At 43.7% G+C, this 20,173-nt stretch overlaps 1 protein-coding gene across 4 annotated transcripts in view; it reads right to left on the minus strand.

The window, feature by feature from the left end:
* Positions 1-2,883: 2,883 nt before the first annotated feature.
* Positions 2,884-20,173, minus strand: part of Chrm3 (cholinergic receptor muscarinic 3) — a 449,710-nt gene continuing 432,420 nt past the window's right edge. For 3 of the 4 annotated variants that reach the window (XM_038332293.1, XM_038332292.1, XM_038332294.1), the window contains one exon: positions 2,884-6,410. In XM_038332293.1, the coding sequence (XP_038188221.1) occupies positions 4,625-6,391 (1,767 nt within the window). In that variant the 5' untranslated portion in view covers positions 6,392-6,410 and the 3' untranslated portion in view covers positions 2,884-4,624. Of the gene's footprint in view, positions 6,411-14,481; positions 14,537-20,173 lie in introns of those variants that run through there. The other variant, XM_038332295.1, reaches the window with a different exon arrangement.

Genomic DNA, 20,173 nt, shown 5'->3' on the forward strand with positions numbered 1-20,173 from the left:
ATGTGCCTTCTGGACCTTTAGTTATTTATTCCCTTTTCCAATGCTTATGAGCTTTTCTTCCTCTTAGAGTCTGGATGTAATATATATTAAAGGGTGACTGAAAAATGGGACTTGTACAGAGAGTTGGGCTGGGGTGCAAAGGGGTTCAGAATAATAGCAAGTAATAACGGTAAGACCATGGGGAAGAAGATAGGTAAGAAAGACTGAAGCCAGGAGAAACAGGCAGGGCCTGGAGTGTGTGTGCTTGTGTGTGTGTGTGTGTGTGTGTGTATGTGTGTGTGTGTGCACTTGTCTCTACAAGCATGGGGTATGTGAATAAGTGAGCATGAGACAAAGAAAGATATAGAGAGACATGAAGAAAGGTAGAGAGAAAAAGTAAGACAGAGACACAGAGGCAGAAAACTTAAGAGACAGGCAGAAAGATAGGGAGATACAGAGGAAGAGAGTCACTGAGAGTCAGATAAAGAGGCAGAGAAACATATAGACACACACATAGAGACAAGTAAAGAGAGGGGTCAAGGAGGAGACGGGGAAAGGGAGAGAGGAACAGGAAGAGAGAGGGAAGGAGAGGCTAGATTCTCTCAATGTTTCCATATGTGGCTTACTTTAGGTTCAATTATTTTCCTCTTTCAATTAAAGTGGATAACCTGGAAGTGATGTGGGATTCCCCTCTGTATACTAAGAATATGTTTTATTATCAATGATTATTAAAGATGCTGTTTTGGCTAATGGCTTAGCAGAGTAAAGCTAGGAGGGAAATCCAAATAGAGATATAGAGAAAAAGTAGGCAGAGTCAGGGAGATGCCATGGAGATGCCATGGAGCTGCCAAAGGAGAAATATGCCAGCTGCCAGTCAGAATCTTACTGGTAAGCAACAGCCTCACGGCAACACACAGATGAATAGAAATGGGTTAATTTAAGATGTAAGAGTTAGCTAAAATAATGTCTAAGCTATTGGTCAAACAGTGTTGCAATTAATATAGTTTCTGTGTTATTTTTCAGGTCTGGGTGGCCAGGAAACGAACGCGCAGTCTCTGCCTAATAAAAGCCCTGCAAGCCTCGTTCTTATGGGATGGAGTAGTTGTTTGTATTCCAAGGCTGGGGATAAGGAGTATGATCTTTGGGGCATGCTGGATGCCTGCTCTAGGAGGAGCTCTTTTGAGAAATACCCATGTTACACAGTTACAAATGCTCAAACTGCATCTCAGTTAAATCTCAAAGCTCTTCATTTCAAAAGAATCCATTTTGTTTGTCTTTCTTCTCTGAAAATGACCCAGGACTTGGACATACCATAAACAGCCAAGAGAGATTAGAAGCAGGTTTTGCCCATAAGAGGCTTATCCATTATAATACCCCACCCCCTTTTTGGTAATTATTGGAATCTTGGGCAAAAATCTGGACATAATGATGTTTAAGTAGAATCCTAATTTACCCCTGAATTTTTGTTCAAGCTAAAGGCCTCTCTACTCTTATTATTATTTTTTTAAGACAAGGAAGAGCCCTAGGGGAAGGTGACAGAATGGGAGTTTCCAGAAAGATTGGAATTACTGATGTACAGGGAGATTTCAATGAGAATTTACATATTTATTAGTGTCAGGCCAACCTGAGCAATAAAATATAGATGCAGTAACTTACCATATGCTTCCCAGGTGGAGAACATACCTTCTGCACATCAACTATACATGTGAGAAAATAGTCTGTGCTTTTTCTTGTTCTTTGCTTGAATGAGGATTAAAAATGAAAAGAGAATTCTTATGATGATATGGCTTTTCCTTTTGTTCCTTGCAGTGTGGTTCCAGGTACCATGGAAGAGGATTGCTGGTCCTCCATTATCTCATCGGGTCAGATCAGGTTAATTAAAGAGTGACTTTTGGTTACTGTTAGAGAACATTATTTTAAGGTGTGTTACTTTTGTTTATTCTGCTTTGTTTAATTCTGTGAAGCTGTGATTCTTTGACTATTTGAAACACCTGGTGGTCCTAATAAAGAGCCAAGTGGCTAATAGTGGGGCAGGAGCAAGGAAATTCAGGACTGGCAGGCAGAGAGTATAAACAGAAGGAGAAAAAAGCCAGGCGGAGATAGTGTATGCCTTTAATCCTAGTGCTCGGGAGGCAGAGGCAGGCAGATCTCTGTGAATTTGAGATCTGCCTGGTCTACAAGAGCTAGTTCCCGGATGGGCACAAAAGTTATACAGAGAAATCCTGTCTCGAAAAACAAAACAAAACAACATCAACAAAACCAAAAACCAAAGACCAAACCAAACCAAAACAAACCAAACCAAACCAAAACCAAAAAAAGGAGAAATGAGGAAGAGGGAGCAACTGGAGAACAAGGGAAGGAGGACGCCAGGGGCCAGCCAGTTGTGGAGTAAGACTTCTGTAAGAAAAGGAAAAAACCCAGAGGCAAAGGTAGTCGGGATAATTTAAGCTAAGAAAAGCTGGCAGGAAACAAGCCAAGCTAAGGTCAGGCATCAATAAGTAAGAATAAGTTTCTGGCATGGGGACTTTAGGGTAGGGTTGAAGTGGGGAGCGGAGAGGCAGGGAGGGGAACAGAGAAAAAATATAGAGCTTAATAAAATCAATAAAAAAAAAGGCAACAGAAAAAAAAGAATAAGGTTCTGTGTATGATTTGTTTGGGAACTAGGTGGTGGGCCCTCCCAAAAAGCCGCAAGAGCAAAACAACCAACAAGTGACAGAGCTTATGACCTGGAAGCAGTCAGGTGCTCTTGAATGTCAACCAGGTGATGTTTTTTTTTTCTTCTTAGCCACAGGGAAAAGCTTAGTGGACATTTAGTCATGATTTAAGTGGACCTTAAAGAATCCCCATCAAAGGGCACAGCGGAGGGAGTCATATTTATCAACACTAAATAAACACATGGTGAAGTATGCATAAATATTCTTTATATAAACATGACACAACATTAAATAGTTCAGGTACAGACACACCACTGAGAACACATCCACTGATGTCAAAGTCGGCTGTAAACACCACCTCCCCCTGAATACAAAAGCTCTGGGCTCACAACACGGATGGATGCCCTGCACAAGGGAAGGGTTCTCCACAGCCCTCCCATCCCCCCACCCGCTCCCCCACACAGTCCCGGCAGAAGGAAAAGAAGGAAGGAACCCAACAATACAGCAGCCACGAGAACAAGAGCAGCAGACCCCTCCCCCGGGAGAAAACACGGTGCACTTGGGGGCAAGTCAAAGGATAATGCAAAATTCAGTTGTCACAATGGGAAGAAGGAAATTTTGAAGCAATACTTTTTCGAGTGCAATTCTTTCTTCAGAGGACGTGTAGCTTCCTGACACAAACGATTCCTGGGTGAAGGTTACACAGTGACAACCAGAAGTCCTGGCTCCTGCTACATAACAGGAGGTAAGGCCTCCTTTCCTCCTGGAGGTGCCAAGTAGCAGGAAGTGAATGCAAAACTTTCTGTCAGGCCCCTGGCACAGTATTTCCTTCGCTTTTCCGTGTAAATGTAGATATATTGCTGTATGTGACATTCAAAGGTGACTCTAGGATTGAGTTTCAAGCAGTTTAGATCCCAGATTTTGTTTTGAAACATTCAGATTTAGACGACGAAATTCAAACATGTACATAAGTTCATCCTTTTGAGCTCAGAGGGGCCCTAGTTCAGCTCTGCTGACAGAACTAATAGCCAAGGAGACAGTAAGCACTCTGAGTCCAGTCAAGACATGGTGCGGACTGACCCTCGAGACTGTCCATCTAGCACAGGTTTGCTGATGAGGCCTGGCTTCTCTGTGCTGGATATTATTCTTCAGGGTGGTTTGTGAGAAACAGCTCCAGTGTCAACAACCCAAACCCAAACATTAATAACATTAAACTGGGCTTAATTCACTTTCAATATCATATTAGGATCCTAGAGAGTTTCAGTTACCAAAGTACTGAAAGCATATACGGTAGGAACATTTTCCCAGTTCAGTGTTCCCCATCACGTTATGTACACTATGTGTGTGCGTGCTGAACTCACACATAGATAGGTATACATGTATTCATATGCGATTTTGTTTGAAACTTGAACTGCACAAAACGGTACTTTGCAAGAACCAAGAATCAAATCCACAAATAGAGTTTAACAACACACCAAGAGGGGACGGAAGCTGATTGGGACAAGCTGATTGGGTCAGCTCTGCAATGTACAAAATAACTCAGAACCACAGATTTCCAAGCCTGCCGTGCTTCACATGGGGTCTGGAGGGACACCTTGGGACCCTTGGGAAGAACACATGGCAACTCGTGCAGGGAGGCTCACCTGTGATTTCAGAGCTAGTGGGAATGAAAAGACCTAGGCAAACCAATTTCAGAGGATACTTGCTTCAAGGCAATATATTTTTTTCTCTGTAAGAAAAAACACTTAAAAGTCTACTTCAGAATATATTTCTTTATATTCAGCAATATGTTTTTCTCTCTTTCCCGCTGAATTGGCATTTGGCCAAAATCAGTTTATTCAATGGATCAGTAAACAGGCAGCTTTTCTCCTGTGTGGCTGATAAAAATCGCTTTATCACCATCAGGAACGGCCTCCCACCCGCGCCAGACTCCTTCTAGGCTTTGTGGGCTGATGTGTGTGTGTGGTCATTGCTACTGATAAACCCTCTTCCTACAAGGCCTGCTCGGGCACTCGCTTGTGAAAAATGACTGACTGTCTTTGCTGGTACTGCTGTTTGCGCCGCTTCCGTTTGTCACACTGGCATAGGAGAAGCATCTTGAAGGTGGTTCTGAATGTTTTGTTGCACAGGGCATAGCACACGGGGTTCACGGTGCTGTTGATATAGCACAGCCAGTAGCCCAGATTCCAATAGGTTTTGGGTATGCAGCTGTCACAGAAGGTATTCACCAGGACCATGATGTTGTAGGGGGTCCATGTAATGATGAAGGCCAGCAAGATGGCACTGAGGGTCTGGGCTGCCTTCTTCTCCTTGATGAGCGACATCCTTTTCCGCTTGGTGATCTGACTTCTGGTCTTCAGAGCAAACCTCTTAGCCAGCGTGGCTTCCTTGAAGGACAGAGGTAGAGCGGCCGTGGTCTTGTCCACTGAGGAGTTGGTGCTGGAGGTCTTGGCTGTGTCCACGGCGGACTCTAACTGGATGGGAAGCTTGGAGAAGTCCTTCTGACAGCTGTCACCGTCGTCCATGCTTTTCTGGGCCTGAAGCTTATTGGCATTTCTTTCCACATCAACAGTTCCCAGGTCCTCATCCGGCACCTGCAGGTTGTCTGAGGAGGGTAGCTTGGTAGCGTTGAGGATGGTGTTGTGACCTGGCAGCTTGAGCACAATAGAATAGATGGCTCTGGTCTCCGAGCCAATGTCCTCTTCATCCGAGGAGGCAGAGTTTTCCAGGGAGGCAGCAGCATCATTGTTATTCCAGCTGTCACTACTACTATGGTCTTGGTCCATCTGCTCAACACTGGGCTTCCAGCTCTTAGTTGTGAACCAGAAGTGACAGCGGCCATACTTTCTCCTGGATGAGCGCTTCGTGCTTTGCTGTAGTTCATAGCTGCTGCAGCTTCGAGAACTGCCTGTGGGGTGGACAAAGTTTTCTGCCTCAGCTTCTGTGCCAGAGGCCTGTAGCCCAGCCAGCTCTTTGGTACGTTTTTCGGTTTCCTTATAGATCCTCCAATATAAAATAGTCATGATGGTGACAGGCATATAAAAGGCAGCAATCGCCGTGCCGAAGGTGATGGTGGGCTCACTCAGGAACTGAATGAAACATTCTCCTGGGGGCACAGTTCTCTTCCCTACAAAGTATTGCCAGAACAAGATGGCAGGAGCCCACAGGACAAAGGAGATGACCCAAGCTAGCCCAATCATCACACCAGCTCGTTTGGTTGTTCGTTTGGCTCGGTAGGTGAGTGGCCTTGTGATGGAAAAGTACCTGTCAAAGCTGATGACCAGCAGATTCATGACAGAAGCATTGCTGGCCACATAGTCAATAGAAAGCCAGAGGTCACAGGCTAAGTTCCCCAGTGCCCAGCGGTTCATAATGATGTAGGTCGTGAACAGGTTCATGGAAATGACCCCGATGATGAGATCTGCACAGGCCAGGCTTAGGAGGAAGTAGTTGTTGACTGTCTTCAGCTGTTTGTTGACCTTAAATGCCACAATGACAAGGATGTTGCCAATGATGGTCACTAATGCCAGGAAGCCTGTTAAGAAGGCAATGAAGACCACTTGCCAGACGGTGTGACCCCCCAGAGGGTCGTTGGAGGTGTCGTTGGAGGAGAAGTTCCCAGCTGCTTGCGAAATGTTGTAGCTGCCCAAGTGAGTGACTGTCCCCAAGGGCAGCCCTGCCTCTGAGGAACTGTGCACCCAGGAAGTGCTGATGTTGGGGAACAAAGGCGAGGTTGTATTGTTACTGTGCAAGGCCATTGTGACTCTCTGACATAGTCTGGGGAAGAAAGAGAAAAGACGAAGTTAGGAAAGATCTTTGTTCTGTTTGGTATTTTTTTGGGGGGGGCAGCTTACTTATTTTAATATATATATGTATATATATATGTATATATTCTTTTAAAGATTAAATTTTATCTTTGACCATTACATACAATTCATTCTAAATACTATCAACCCCAGTTTCTCTCAATTCTCTCCACCTTCTGTCTACCTGCCCCTTCTTTTCCACAAATCTTTCTTACATTCCTGTCTACATTTTTGTTTTGAGGGAGGGTTTCAGTTTGTAATCCAAGCAGGTCTAGAACTCACTCCTTAGCCTTCAAACTTGTGGCCTTTCTGTCTCAGGCTTGCAGAGCTGGAATGAGGTGGACACCACACTTGGTTTTGTATGGCCCACATTTAGGAAGGGTGTTAAGAGACACAAGCTTCAAAGCAGCTGCATATAATTGAGTTAATTCTCTAATGTGAAGGGCAGGAGTCAAGGGCATGCTGGGATTGATCTGTTCAAGGCAGAATAATTAGCGAAGGGATTGACCTTTATGCTTTCCTTCACATGTGTACATACATTTCATGGAACACTGACATCAAACAAAACTCTGATTTACTTACTTCTCTCATTTTCACAAGGGCAAATGCTTATAGGGCAATTATGTGACCACAAAGTTACCTTCTTCCTGCTTGATAAATGGATGTGAGTTATTTGCATTTTATCTACCAGATAAAATGATGAACATTTAGACATCTGAGATTTCAGACATAAGCAACTTGGAGGTGATACCAGCTATTTAAGCCTTACTGGAATGATCCAAGCCAACCCAAAGCAGGACAGAAAATTGTGTCCATCATTTCACATAATTTTGTCTCTTTATTTTCATTCTTATTTATTTAGAAACATGGTCTCATGTAGCTCAAACTGGTTTTAAGCAGATTATCCAAGAATGACTTTGAATTCTTATCCTTGTGATGTAGGTGTGTCTTCTATCTATCTGATGATTTCATTGGTTAATTAATAAAGAAACTCCTTGGCCTGATAGGTTAGAACATAGGTGGGTGGAGTAGACAGAACAGAATGCTGGGAGTGAGGCAGATGCCTCGGGCTATTGCTATGCCTCTCCTCTCTGGGTCAGATGCAATGAAGCTCTGGCCCAAGATGGATGTACGCTAGATCTTCCTGATAAGCCACCACCTTGTGGTGCTACATAGATTATTAGATATGGGTTAAAGCAAGACATGTGAGAATTTAGCTAATAAGAGGCTGAAACTAATGGGCCGGGCAGTGTTTAAATCAATACAATTTGTGTGTTGTTATTTCGGGGCATAAGCTAGCCAGGCGGCTGGGATCCTGGTGGCAGGAATGCAGCCCATCGTTCATCACCACATCCTTGAGTCTCTGACTCTGGAGTGTAAGTATTAAAGGCATGCTTTACCATATGTAGAATAACTGGGCCTAGGGAGCCTAACAGGGTTTTCTGCATGGTAGAGCAGTCTACTAACTGAGCTACATCCTTAACTCATGACATTGTGTCTTTAAACATTATTGAAATATGTAATATACTGTTTTTTTAAATAACATTTGATAGCGTGTTCATTTCTTATATACTTTCTGAAGAGCCTTAATCTTTCCAGGCTCTTGTCCTCTGCAGAGGTTCTTGGAGCTAGTAACTATGTTTCCTTCTTTTCTTCTGGGTTTGCATGGTAGCCCTATTTACAGTCTACCTCACACCAACCGAGCCCCACTCTGCATCATACATTGACATCCACAGCAACTTTTAGGGCCCCTTTCCAGTGTGGCATGGTCCAGGGCTCTGCACTCATGGGAACTGATCATGTTCTGGTGTCTTGTTTTCTTATTTTATGACAGCCATGCTGATTTCATTACAAATAAACATAACACCCAAGACTCCCAAGGTTTCTTGTCTGTTATCTTTTATTTTTCTTGCTAAGGGTGACATAGCAGATGTCTGTGACTTGTCATTCTTTCAGCTGTTTATACTCTTACCAGAATGTTTTGAGATAGGCGTTTGCCACCTGACCTAGAGTCCTTGACCACAGTAATGGACTTGACACACATACAAACAAAGGTTATCAGTTTGGCGAATTCACATGGATGCTGGAAAGAAAGACATTATGTCTTTGGGGGTGCTGGGTTCTTTTCTCCACCTTTGTATCCATATGTAAAATCCGAGATGTAAGTGAAGGCAGAAGAAAGATAGGAGGCAGGAGCATGATGGGATGGCATCCTAAGAAAGAGACAGTCTGAGGGCAGTCCTTTCAAAACTAGACATAGTTATTCCTAAATCAACAGAACTCCCTTGACCTTGGTTATATAACCAAAATGTTCCCTTTGTTTTTTGGGTGATTGAAGGAAGGCTTTCAATACCTCAGCAAATGGTTCTTGGTTAATCTTTTGGTTAAAGTATCAAGTGGATATTCTAGATCAGTCTCTATAACTAATAAAGAAGCTGAGGATTATAGTTAAATAAAGTTGTATTAGAATTTTTTGTTAAAGCAAGTGGGTTTGAGCTGCTCTTACCACACATGCAATAATCTGCAGTAACAGATATGTAAATCTGTGTCACTATGGAAACCATTTACTCTCTTAATATGTTGTGAATATCAAATATACAGGAAGAAATTTGTTCAAATTTTTTTGTTATGTTTGTTTATTTACTTAGCTTTTTGTATGTGTGTACATATGCCATGGTGCATGTATGGAGTTCAGAGGACAACTTGGGGCAATTGGTTCTCTCCTCTTACTGTGTGGATTCTGGGAATCTAACTCAGGTCACCAAGCTAGGCATCAAGAGCCTTGACCCGCTGGCCCATCCCACTGACTTAGGTCATCAATCTAGACAGCAGGTGCCTTTCCACGCTGGCCCATCTGACTGGCTCAGCTCACCAGGCTAGGCAGCAAGTGCCTTTCCACGCTGGCCTATCTCACCGGCTCTTGAAATTTGGTTTTTAAAAAAAATAAAAAGTGATTGGAATTAAAAAAAATTATTGTGGTCATAATCAGCATTAGTACATCTCAGTTCTTGCTGAAAGCCACTGTGATTGTTCTGCAGAATCCAGGAAGTCACAGCCTTGTGATCCATCCCATAACTGAGAGTGAAGACATGCATAAAATCTTCTTAAAAATCAGAAAGTCATGTAGACAATAAGAAATCCCTTCCTGTAGACATTACATCTTACTATATAAATGCAAAAACATCTGGATTTGTTCAGGTGACCAATTAGGTACCAAAGAGTGTAAGAAATTTAGAAGTAAGGCTCAGGTTAGTTGTTTTCTTTTAGTTTCTCTTATTTTACTAGTTCACAAAGCACCGCAGTCCTCTGATCCATTCTGGAAAAGTGAGACAAAACTCTCAGTTTTAAAAATCTTTAATTAGAAACTCTAAGTGACTCCCTGCTCCCCAGAAGTCTAAATTAATTATATTTCTTTAAAGTTTTTTTTATTAGACTTATGTACACAAATGTGTTTTGCCTGCTGTGTGTGTACCACCTGTGTGCTTGGCACCCATGCCGGTCAGAAGAGGGTATTGAATTCCCTGGAACTGGAATTACAGATGGTTGGCAGCCAACACACAGATGCTGGGGATCAAACCTAGGTCTGTGCAAGAGCAGCAAGTGCTCTTGACCCCCAAGCCATCTCTCCAGCCCCTGAATTCTACTTCTAAATTAATTCTTCTCTTTCTTCTCATGGCCATGGAGGAACCTTAGCAGTCGGCAGCCATGTTTTTGAAGGACCAGCTCCCTGGCATCTTTTCTTTTTAGAATACATCATCCGCAGGGCTTGTTTTGGGTCTCTGCTTTGGACCAGAGCGGTCTGTTTTCTGTCAGAGTTCATTACAGCACACCACAGCTATGTCTTCATGAATGGACAGAAAGATCACATCAGGCCACTAGGTGGCAAAGTTGGCTCAAAGAACAACCTCGGTGCCAGAAGCTGCCTAAGCAGCAGGCTGTCCATCCCTGAGCTTACTTAGCTCAGTCATGCAGCAGAGGAGGGCATCAAACAGGGTGGACAGAGCTTTGCAATCAAACATGTCTTTAAAGGGAATCAAACTTGTGAACTTAGCCCTCGTATTCATTTCTAGCTGTGAGGAGGAGAGACGATGCCTAATATGGTACAGTAGTTCTTGTTGTGAACAAAACATTTCCGCACGCCAAGAGAGGGATGAAATTCCACTTAAAAAGGAGAAAGCTTGTTTTTAAAAAGATGGTGTGTCAGACTGCCTCCCTGGTTGCTGCCTTTCATTAGCTTTTATCCGACGTGACAACAAAAATGTGAGATGCTTGGGAGAAAAAAAACAAAAAAAAAACAAACCTCACATCAGTCCCGCTGAGGCCTGGCACCGGCTCACGAAATAACATAGTTTAACCTTAAAAACAAACATGCAAGTTGGATGATTGTGGATCTCCACGAGCACCTTTCAAGCCTGAAACATTTATTTTAAAAACTAGTCTTTAGAGAAACGGAATGAAGTAAAAATCAAACACGAGTGGGGCCCCTTTACCCAGAGGTTAGTGAAATGTCCCAACACGTTCTTGTAGGAGAGAGAGCCTTGACAGTCTGAGACTTACTGTCTTTCTACATTCTGAAGGTCATGCAATGTCATTTGCTCTGGCTGCTATGCTTTTGTGATGGAAGAGAAGAAGTCACACTTTGGGAAAACACCCCTTGATCTTACACAACCTTGGAAATAATTTTGCTTAAAGATTTCCTAGGGGGCTGGGAGTTGGCTCAGTGGGTAAAGCACTGGCCGCACGAGCCCAAGGACCTGAGTTTGGATAGCCCAGAATCCAAGGAAAAAGTGGGTGCCACAGAGCACCCAATGGTGAGATGGGAGGCAGACAGGAGGATCACTGAAGCTTCTTGGCCAGCTAGCTTATTATACAGTCGCAGAGCAGCAAGGGACTCTGTCTCAAGCAAGGCAGGTGGGGACTGAAACTTGAGGTTGTACTTTGACCTCCACATGTGCCCTGTGGCATGTGTGTACCTGCACTCACACACATGAACATGTACGCATACACATATACAACCATATAAATAAAATATATGTGCATACATAAAAATAGGAAAAAAATCCCTACAGTTTGGACTGAAGATTTAGGATATATGTCAACACACATACTACAAAGTCACCCAGCAAAGACCACGCAATCGCCCCACTATTTACGCTATTGCTACTAACAAGTTTTACTCCTTACGTTTCCTTAAAGGTCCATACTTATCAGACTATCTGTCTTTATAGCCGCTCGTGCCCCACATGTCTGATTTCCCTGAATACTTCCATATGTTTACATACCCCAACTGATACATGTTTGTACACATACTGCAAGTCTGGCAAAAAAAAAAAAACACCCCAAAAGTAGAAGCAGTGTGTGAGGTGGACAGAGGAAGTTCTGCCACAGCACGTGAGAGTCAGGAGATGTCCCGAACACTAACACCTGGCAGGTCAGAGAGCCCTCTGGTCTTGTTTCCACATGACAGAAAATGCAGACTATACTATCTGAGGATCAGATGGAAATGATATAAAACACCCAGCACAGCCAGCCAGCTCCACAGTAGTTTCTTAGAAGTGGTAAGATTAATTGAATGCTCCTCCCTGACTGGTTATGGAATGGTCTTTCGTAAGATTTACAAAAGCTCACTTCCCATCGAGTCTGAAGAGACGGTTCTGACTTCAGGAGGCGCTTGCCCTGGGGGGACGTTTGGCCATGTCTGCAGCTGTTACTCCTGTAACGACTTGAATAGAATGTGTTCCTGGCATCTAGCGGGTAAATGGCAGGGATGCTGCAGACACCGGACAAAGAACTGTCTGGTTTCAAGCGTCAGTAAGACTGAGATTGACAAATCCTGGCACTAACAGAGACGAAAGAGGCCCCGAAAAATGTTATAATGTTCTGTTTTGCCAGGAAAAATTTGGAAAATGTCCTGGTACTCATTAATGTGGCACACTTCAATTCTCTTCAAGAATCAGCCCTGGGGGTGGTGGTGGAGCAGCTTGGTAACACGTTTGCCTTGCAAATCCAAAGCTGCCATGTATTCCCAGGAGCATGTAAGAAAAGGTAGGTGTGGTCACACACACTCGCCATCTTAGCTCTGGGGAGGTGGATTCCTTGGGCTTCTTGGAAGCCGGGCTTGCCTTACCTCAGTGAGCTCTCTGCTAGTGAGAGACTGTGTGTCAAAAAGAAGGTGGGTTGGTGATACGGCTCAGCAAGCAAAGGCACTTGCCATGTAGCCCCAGTGACCTGAGTTTGATTCCTGAAAGCCATGGAAAAAATGTCAGATATAGTGGCTCACATCTGTGATTCTGGCCCGCCCCTCCTATGGGGAGAACTGTGGTGGACAAGTCAGGAGAATCAAGCTATCATATGCAGGCCAAGAGCAGAAATAACAAAAAGAGACCCTGCCTTAAAAACAAGGTAGAGGGACTTGAGAGATGGGTCGGCAGTTAAGAATGCTCACTGCTTTTTTGGGGGTCCTGGGGTCAATGTCAAATACCAACACAGTGGCTCATAACTTTCTGAAACTTCAGTTCCATGGGCTCCAATGACTCTTCTGGACACTGGAGGTAGCAGGCACATACAACCTGGCACCCACTTATACACATAAAATAATAAAATTGAAAAAAAAAAAACCCTAAAGTAAAAGTAAAGAACCCTTGAAAAGTTTTTCTTGGTCTCCACCTGTACGTTGCTGCACTTTTGCACACACACACACACACACACACACACACACACACACTAAAACAAAACAAAATGCAAGGTGGATAGCACCTGTAGGAACGTAGCTGAGGTTGTGCACACACATACAGAACCCGGGATGGCACAAGGCAAGCTGGCTCCTCTGTCTAGGCCTGACCTCTGCTCTAGCAAGCACAATTTCAAACAATACGTGTTTATAAAGCAGAAACCAGGAACCCAGTCCTCCTGCCCTTGCCTCTCATTCTCAGTCCCCTGAGGTAACCACTGGCAACAGTTTACTTAGTAAGTAAATATTTGTTAGGGGAATGGAGTGTCCTTCCAAAATGTGGTCTTCTGCAGAATTATACATGCATATTTTAAGCACTTATTTCATGCCAGGCCCTGTTGTACACACATGTATTAAGCCATCCAGTTCTTGTTTCCATGCTGTGAACTGAGTTAGCTACTGAATTGTCACTTGAGAAGATGGAGGTATTGAGAAATCTAGTGGTGGCCTCGGGTCACTCAGCTCCTAAGAGTTGATTCAAGGGCTGAGGAGATAGCTCAGTTGGTCATATGCTTCCTGTGCAAGCACGAAGAGCTGAGCTCCATGCCCAGAATCCATGTAAAAATCTGGGGTTGGTGGGGTGTGCTTTAATCCCAGTACTGGGGAAGTGGAGACAGGTGGCTTCCAGGGGCTCTGGCCAGTCAGTCTAGACTGTCTGGCAAGTTCCTTGCCAGTGAGAGACCCTGCCTCAAGAAACAAGGTAGAGTATTGAGGAACAATACTTGAAGTTGTCCTCTGGTATGTGTATTTGTGTGTGTGTGTGTGTGTGTGTGTATTGTGTGTGTGTGTATTTGAGTGTGTGTGTGTGCGTGCGCGCGTGTGCATACGCACACACACTTGAACAGACAGGTATACCTATACATATAGGTGCACATACACATGTACATTCAAAAATTCTTTGGAAATCAGTTTTAGAGTTCCTATGGTTAACATGAAGTAGATGGCAGTAAGTAAATTTTCAGAGGATCAACATTAGAGACATACGGTTTTATTAAGATGACTCATTTTCTTAGAGAAGCCAATAAGACACAATAAAAATTGGGCTGACCCCAACAAGATGAGGGCAACCTTCTCTTAAAATCAAAGTGAAATCATTCTGAACAAGAAGAAATGGAGAAGAGGAGACATGAGGAGGTAAAGCCTCGGTTGTAATAGGCAAAGGTGGAGCAAATAATTTCATACACAGCCATGAGATTAAAAATTATTGTGGGAAGAATAAGAAGCCATGAGAATTAAAACAAGATAGTATTATTTTAACAAGATGGAAGACGAGTCCTGGCACACACGTGTTTACCTACACACATACGTATACCTAGGTCATAGGAGGTGAGGGCTGTAACTTCTGCTTGAAGTACAAAAACCAGATGCACCCAGTGGTTAAAAGACTCCTCCTAAGGGCTCACTGCAGATGCAGAACCCAGGGCAGCACACAGGACACAGGCAGGCTGGCTCCTCTGTCTAGACCTGACCTCTGCTCTAGCAAGCACAATTTCAAACAATACGTGTTTATAAAGCAGAAACCAGGAACCCAGTCCTCCTGCCCTTGCCTCTCATTCTCAGTCCCCTGAGGTAACCACTGGCAACAGTTTACTTAGTAAGTAAATATTTGTTAGGGGAATGGAGTGTCCTTCCAAAATGTGGTCTTCTGTAGAATTATACATGCATATTTTAAGCACTTATTTCATGCCAGGCCCTGTTGTACACACATGTATTAAGCCATCCAGTTCTTGTTTCCATGCTGTGAACTGAGTTAGCTACTGAATTGTCACTTGAGAAGATGGAGGTATTGAGAAATCTAGTGGTGGCCTCGGGTCACTCAGCTCCTAAGAGTTGATTCAAGGGCTGAGGAGATAGCTCAGTTGGTCATATGCTTCCTGTGCAAGCACGAAGAGCTGAGCTCCATGCCCAGAATCCATGTGAAATTCTGGGCTTGGTGGGGTGTGCTTTAATCCCAGTACTGGGGAAGTGGAGACAGTCTAGACTGTCTGGCAAGTTCCTTGCCAGTGAGAGACCCTGCCTCAAAAAAACAAGGTAGGGAGTTCCTAGGAACATGATTTGAGGTGTGAGCGTGTGCTCGCTAACTTTCTCTTTCTCTCACTTAACAGCCTGTTACAGACATTGTTCTTATTCAGTGCCAATAAGCTTTAGTGTCACACGTGTTTGCAAAGGCACAAGGGACCATCCAGGATCCAGCAGCTGGCACACCATGTCCTTGGCTTAAATGGAATTTCCAGGGCAGTAGAGAGCATGAGATTCTGTGTTTGCTAAAACCTCCTCTAAATGAAATGTTGCAGACCTCAGCATCAGTGAGGCCAACACAAATCTCAAAAATCCTTCCAAAAATAAAATAGCTGGTTTCCAGAGCAATCTCTCCTCACTAGCTCCTTACTGTGTTAGTGGGGAATGGAAGCCTCGTGTATCAGGTTCTCGTGTTAAGTGACCCAGACACCAATCATCTGCTCCACATTCCACAACTGAGCAGCAGATCCAAGAGATGAATGGATATGAAAGGATTCAGATGAAGCAGATGATGGAGCAGGAGCTTACAGCCATATTCAATAACCACCGAGGGCATGAGCAGACTGTGATTAAAGTGTAAAGCGTAAATTAAGTTTCTTAAATTTGATATGTAAGCATTAAAGATGGTTTTTTTTTTTACCACTGAAAACACTATCTGTGGAAATAAGAATAGAGAAATTTGTGAGAACCAAAATAAAATAATAATAAAATGTATATTTTGGCAGCGCTGGTGCCATTAAATATTAGAAAACAATGACCTCTTGTTTTGAGTTTCCTGTATCAACTGGAAACCAGAGCTCATGCAAGTGTGAATTCTGACCCTCTGGGACTCAGCACAAAGCAGCAGGGAAGAAACCTGAGCCAGCCAAACAAACAAACAAAAAACCAAAACGCAGGAGGGATAAGACTGAAGAAAATTAAATACCCAAAGCGTGAAATCAATACAAATAGATTCACTCAGGCTGAAAAAGAAGAAATTCTAACATAAGGAAACAGAAAGTGGTAACTGCCCGTTGAATGCCGAGGTTTGGTGCCGAGAATCAGCCTCAGAAGTCTCCATCACATTGCACATGTTCCGAATGACACACGACTCGCTCCCTGGGCTGCACACAAGCTTTCTGCCATGATGAATGTGTTTGTATAATACACTCCTTCCCTCTCTGAGTTCCATCAGTGCCAGGCATACAGCGTGTGGCTCTACGTGTCACAGGAGGGTGTGTGTGTAGGGTGGGGGGAGCTTCAGACCTAGTCACTCAGGTGCCAGCCGGCAGTGTGCTTCTGCTCCCTGCTCAGGTAGCTTCACTTCTGAGGCGCACCTTTCACTCTCCCAGGACCGTCCATGTGAAGCAGAGAATTCCGTGGCTTAGACGTCATGAAATCTCTGTCAAATGTTGTTGTAGACTTTATCTTCATTAATATTATTCTTATTTTAAGTTACATTTTTAAAAAACAACTTAATTAAAAGATTTTTTTTAAAAATTTTACATACCAACCGCAGTTCCTGCTCCCTCTTCTCCTCCCCATTTTCCCATTTTCCTCCCCACTCAACCCTCCAATCACTCCTCAGAAAGAGTAAGGCCTCACATGGGGAGTCAACAAAGTCAGGCATATCACCTTGAGGCAGGGCCAAGCCCCTTTAAGTTACATCTTATTTGTTTGATTTTTTTATGTTTTGTGTGTACGTGTGTGTGTGTGTGCTCACTCACAGGCGTGCTTGCCCATGTGTGTGCATATGGAGGCCAGAATGTCAGGTGCTTTGCCCATCAGTCCCTACTTTACTTTTTTATTTTATTTTTAAAGACAGGACCTTTCGCTGAAACAGCTTGCTATTTTATTTTTAAAGACAGGACCTTTCGCTGAAACAGCTTGCTATTTCAGCTAGACTGCCTGACCACTAACCTCCAGTGATCTCCCAGGCTCCTTCCAGCTACAGGACAGTTTTGGGGTTGCAGGAGTGTTCAGCCCTGCTTGGTTTTAACAAGAGCACTGGGACTCTGAACTCAGGTCCTCATGCTGGTGCGGCCAATGCTCTTAGTCCCTGGTGCACCTTTCCAGCCCCCAGAGACGATGTCTCGATGAGAAGGGCATTCATCAGATACTGCAGACAAGTCACATACTGCAGGGGAGTGGCTAATCTTCTATGGAGGAGTTGAATTTTATTTTTTGCAATTGGTAACTTGTAGATTGAAATGATTTTAAAACCAAGAGGTGGTGGCACACACCTTTAACCCCAGCACTTGGGAGGCAGAGGCAGGTGGATCTCTGTAGTTCAAGGCCGGCTTGGTCTTCAGAGTAAGTTCCAGGACAGCCAAGGCTACATACATAAATACTCTGTCTCAAAAAAACAAAAAAAAAGTTTTTAAATTGCTTTCGATGTCAGATTCGGTGTGTTATATTGCATTAGACTGCACTTTCACATGGCATGCTCTTTATTAACTTGTTAGATTTCTGACTGTACAGCAATATCCAGCTATAATAATTAACATTGCCCACCATATAGTGAGTGTTTCCATGTGCCACTCCATATATGTCACTTAAATTCTTCGAACTAAAGTCTTATATCTCTGGAATGCAGCATTTTATGTATAAGGAAACAAAAAGACTCTAAGGGCCTAAGACACAGCTTGCCTAAGACATCTTTGGCTGGCTAAGTAGCAGTGGTTGGATGTGGGCTGTGAATATGGGATTCTGAAACTTCACTAAAACTCTCTCCATCAATGGGTTAAGGAGGCCCACCCTTAACTGGGACCCCCACTCCAAACTCCTCTCCAGCCCTGTGGGCAGCTGAGGGCAGCTGGGGGAAGGGAAGGGCAGTTTTAGTCTTGTGCCCCATAGTAGATTGCCCATGCTCCAGAGGATGGCGCCCTATACCCATGCGTACATGGGCAGCACTAATTGGCCTCAGTGGACCATAAAGGAGGAGGGGAAAGAGAAGAGACTGGAGGCCAGGAAGGGGATGTGGAGGGGTCTATGAGGAGGATGGGAAGGGGTTGGAGGGGTTGCAGATGGCCAATATGATCTTAACACATTGCATTTGATTATAAAATTACAGAATACTTAAAAATAAGCAAAACCCCAAACCTCTCTCCACCCCTTTTAAATCCCTTCAACAGACAGGACCCTGGGTCCTCTTGTAGTCATTAGCCGCCTGATTGCTTTCACCTTTGTCTACTCCCAGCTCTGACTCCCAGCTGATCTGGCTTTTCTTTCTGGTGACAGAACCAGCAAAGGTGTCGCGAGAGAATTCAGAGTTAATGGCCCTCCCCGAATTCCTTTAATTCTTCTTTTTAAAGATTATAATTATAAACACAAATGAATTGCACAGATGAGCTTTGCATTATTTTTTTGTGCAAACATGTACTGTGCACCGAGAATGTCTATTCCTACTTCCATTGGTGTTTGAGTTTAAACTTCTGGCAGCAAGCATTACCTGTCGTCGCAACCCTGCCCCCATCTCTGTGCTCCTGGCTCTTGGGCCAGTCTGCAGTTTAAAACTGCTTATGTGACTGTTGGGGGCATGAGTATAAGTTCAGCTCATCCCAACTAGGAGTGGCCACTCAAGACCAACTGGATAAAACACGAACCCTTTGAAACCCCGAACAAACGAGTGAGCCAGGTTAGAGCCAGCAGTTCACTGTGGCTATGACAAAGGGCTGCTGTTCGGCACCACTGGCCAAGCCTGGTTGAATCATCAGTGTGCACAGGCCATTGGTTGCACTCAAGACTGAATGGAAAAGAATTCTCTGACCTGACTTTATAAGGAAGCAGTGTTAAGATGGTGGCTCCCCTTCCCTTGGTCCTGGAAAATCAGCAAACCTGAATGTGGGAAACCATTGAGATTTAGGGAAGTGAAGTAGTACATCCCCGGGCTTTTTGGTGATGATATTGATAAATGCGTCAGAATTAATGGCAGGCTATAGATGTCTGCTATAGCCTATTTCTCCCTGTAATTCCCATTGACAAAGGAATACTGGCCTCACCGTGTGCCTCCATTGACCATCGAGAACCTCATTTCAAGTGTTCCTCTCAACCACGAAAAATCTCCCCTCTTCTCTCTCCTATGTTTCTCCTGAACCCTTGATCATGTATCACAGGCCAGCCCCAAACATACCATGTAGCCAAGAACAGTTTTGAACTCCTGATCTCTCTGCCTCCATCTCCTAAATACTCAGATTACAGGTGTTCTCCACCATGCCTAGCTAAAACACAGATTTTTCAATAAAAGGTTTTTAAGTAAAATTTGTATTTCAAAATATTCCCACCAGGGGTAGGCACAGACTTTGTGAAGACTGACGCTTATGTAATTTTGCTTTCTGCTCTGTTAAGAAAATGCACACAAAATCATGAATATGAGATGTCATCACCCTCTTCTCTCTCAGGAGCCCTTGTGAGGGGACATGAAGTTTTAGCTTTATTACCTGAACAGTGCATTTTTCTCTCAAGTTCCGATATAAATCTAGATGATCTAGTTATCGTTAAGAGATGGAAAGTTTGAAAAAAGTTGTGTGTATAACAAAGAAGCTGAGAGTATTTGAGTCCCTGAACTGGAGGGCCTGAAATTCTTTTCCAAAAAAAAACATTTCAACAGATGCAAATAGCATTCGGGGTCTTCTAACGCTGTGAGGGGTGTGTGATGAATTCCCATGAATTAGGTTGTTGAAGGCTTCATTAGCTTTTAAAATGGTTTGGGAACCCACAGTACCAACTCTATGCTATCAAATTTCATATTCACAGAGTAAGAGGAAAAAGGAGAGTGGGTTCTCTTTGCTAGCAAGCTATTGTCAGTGGGAAGGACCTGGTTGTAATTAAGGGAGCATTAATGAACACTGTCACATAAGTAGTTGTTAAATGGGGACAAAGGGACAAATCAGTACAGGTAAATAACATGAGTGGGATTAGTTTTTCTAACAATGCTAACGAATAGGAAGGGGTCACTGAGAAAATATCCTGTGTCAGGGGAGTGCTTATGGAAGGTTGCTGTTTGT

Source organism: Arvicola amphibius, chromosome 6 (assembly GCF_903992535.2).
Source record: "Arvicola amphibius chromosome 6, mArvAmp1.2, whole genome shotgun sequence".
In the NCBI taxonomy this organism is placed as follows: Eukaryota; Metazoa; Chordata; class Mammalia; order Rodentia; family Cricetidae; genus Arvicola; species Arvicola amphibius.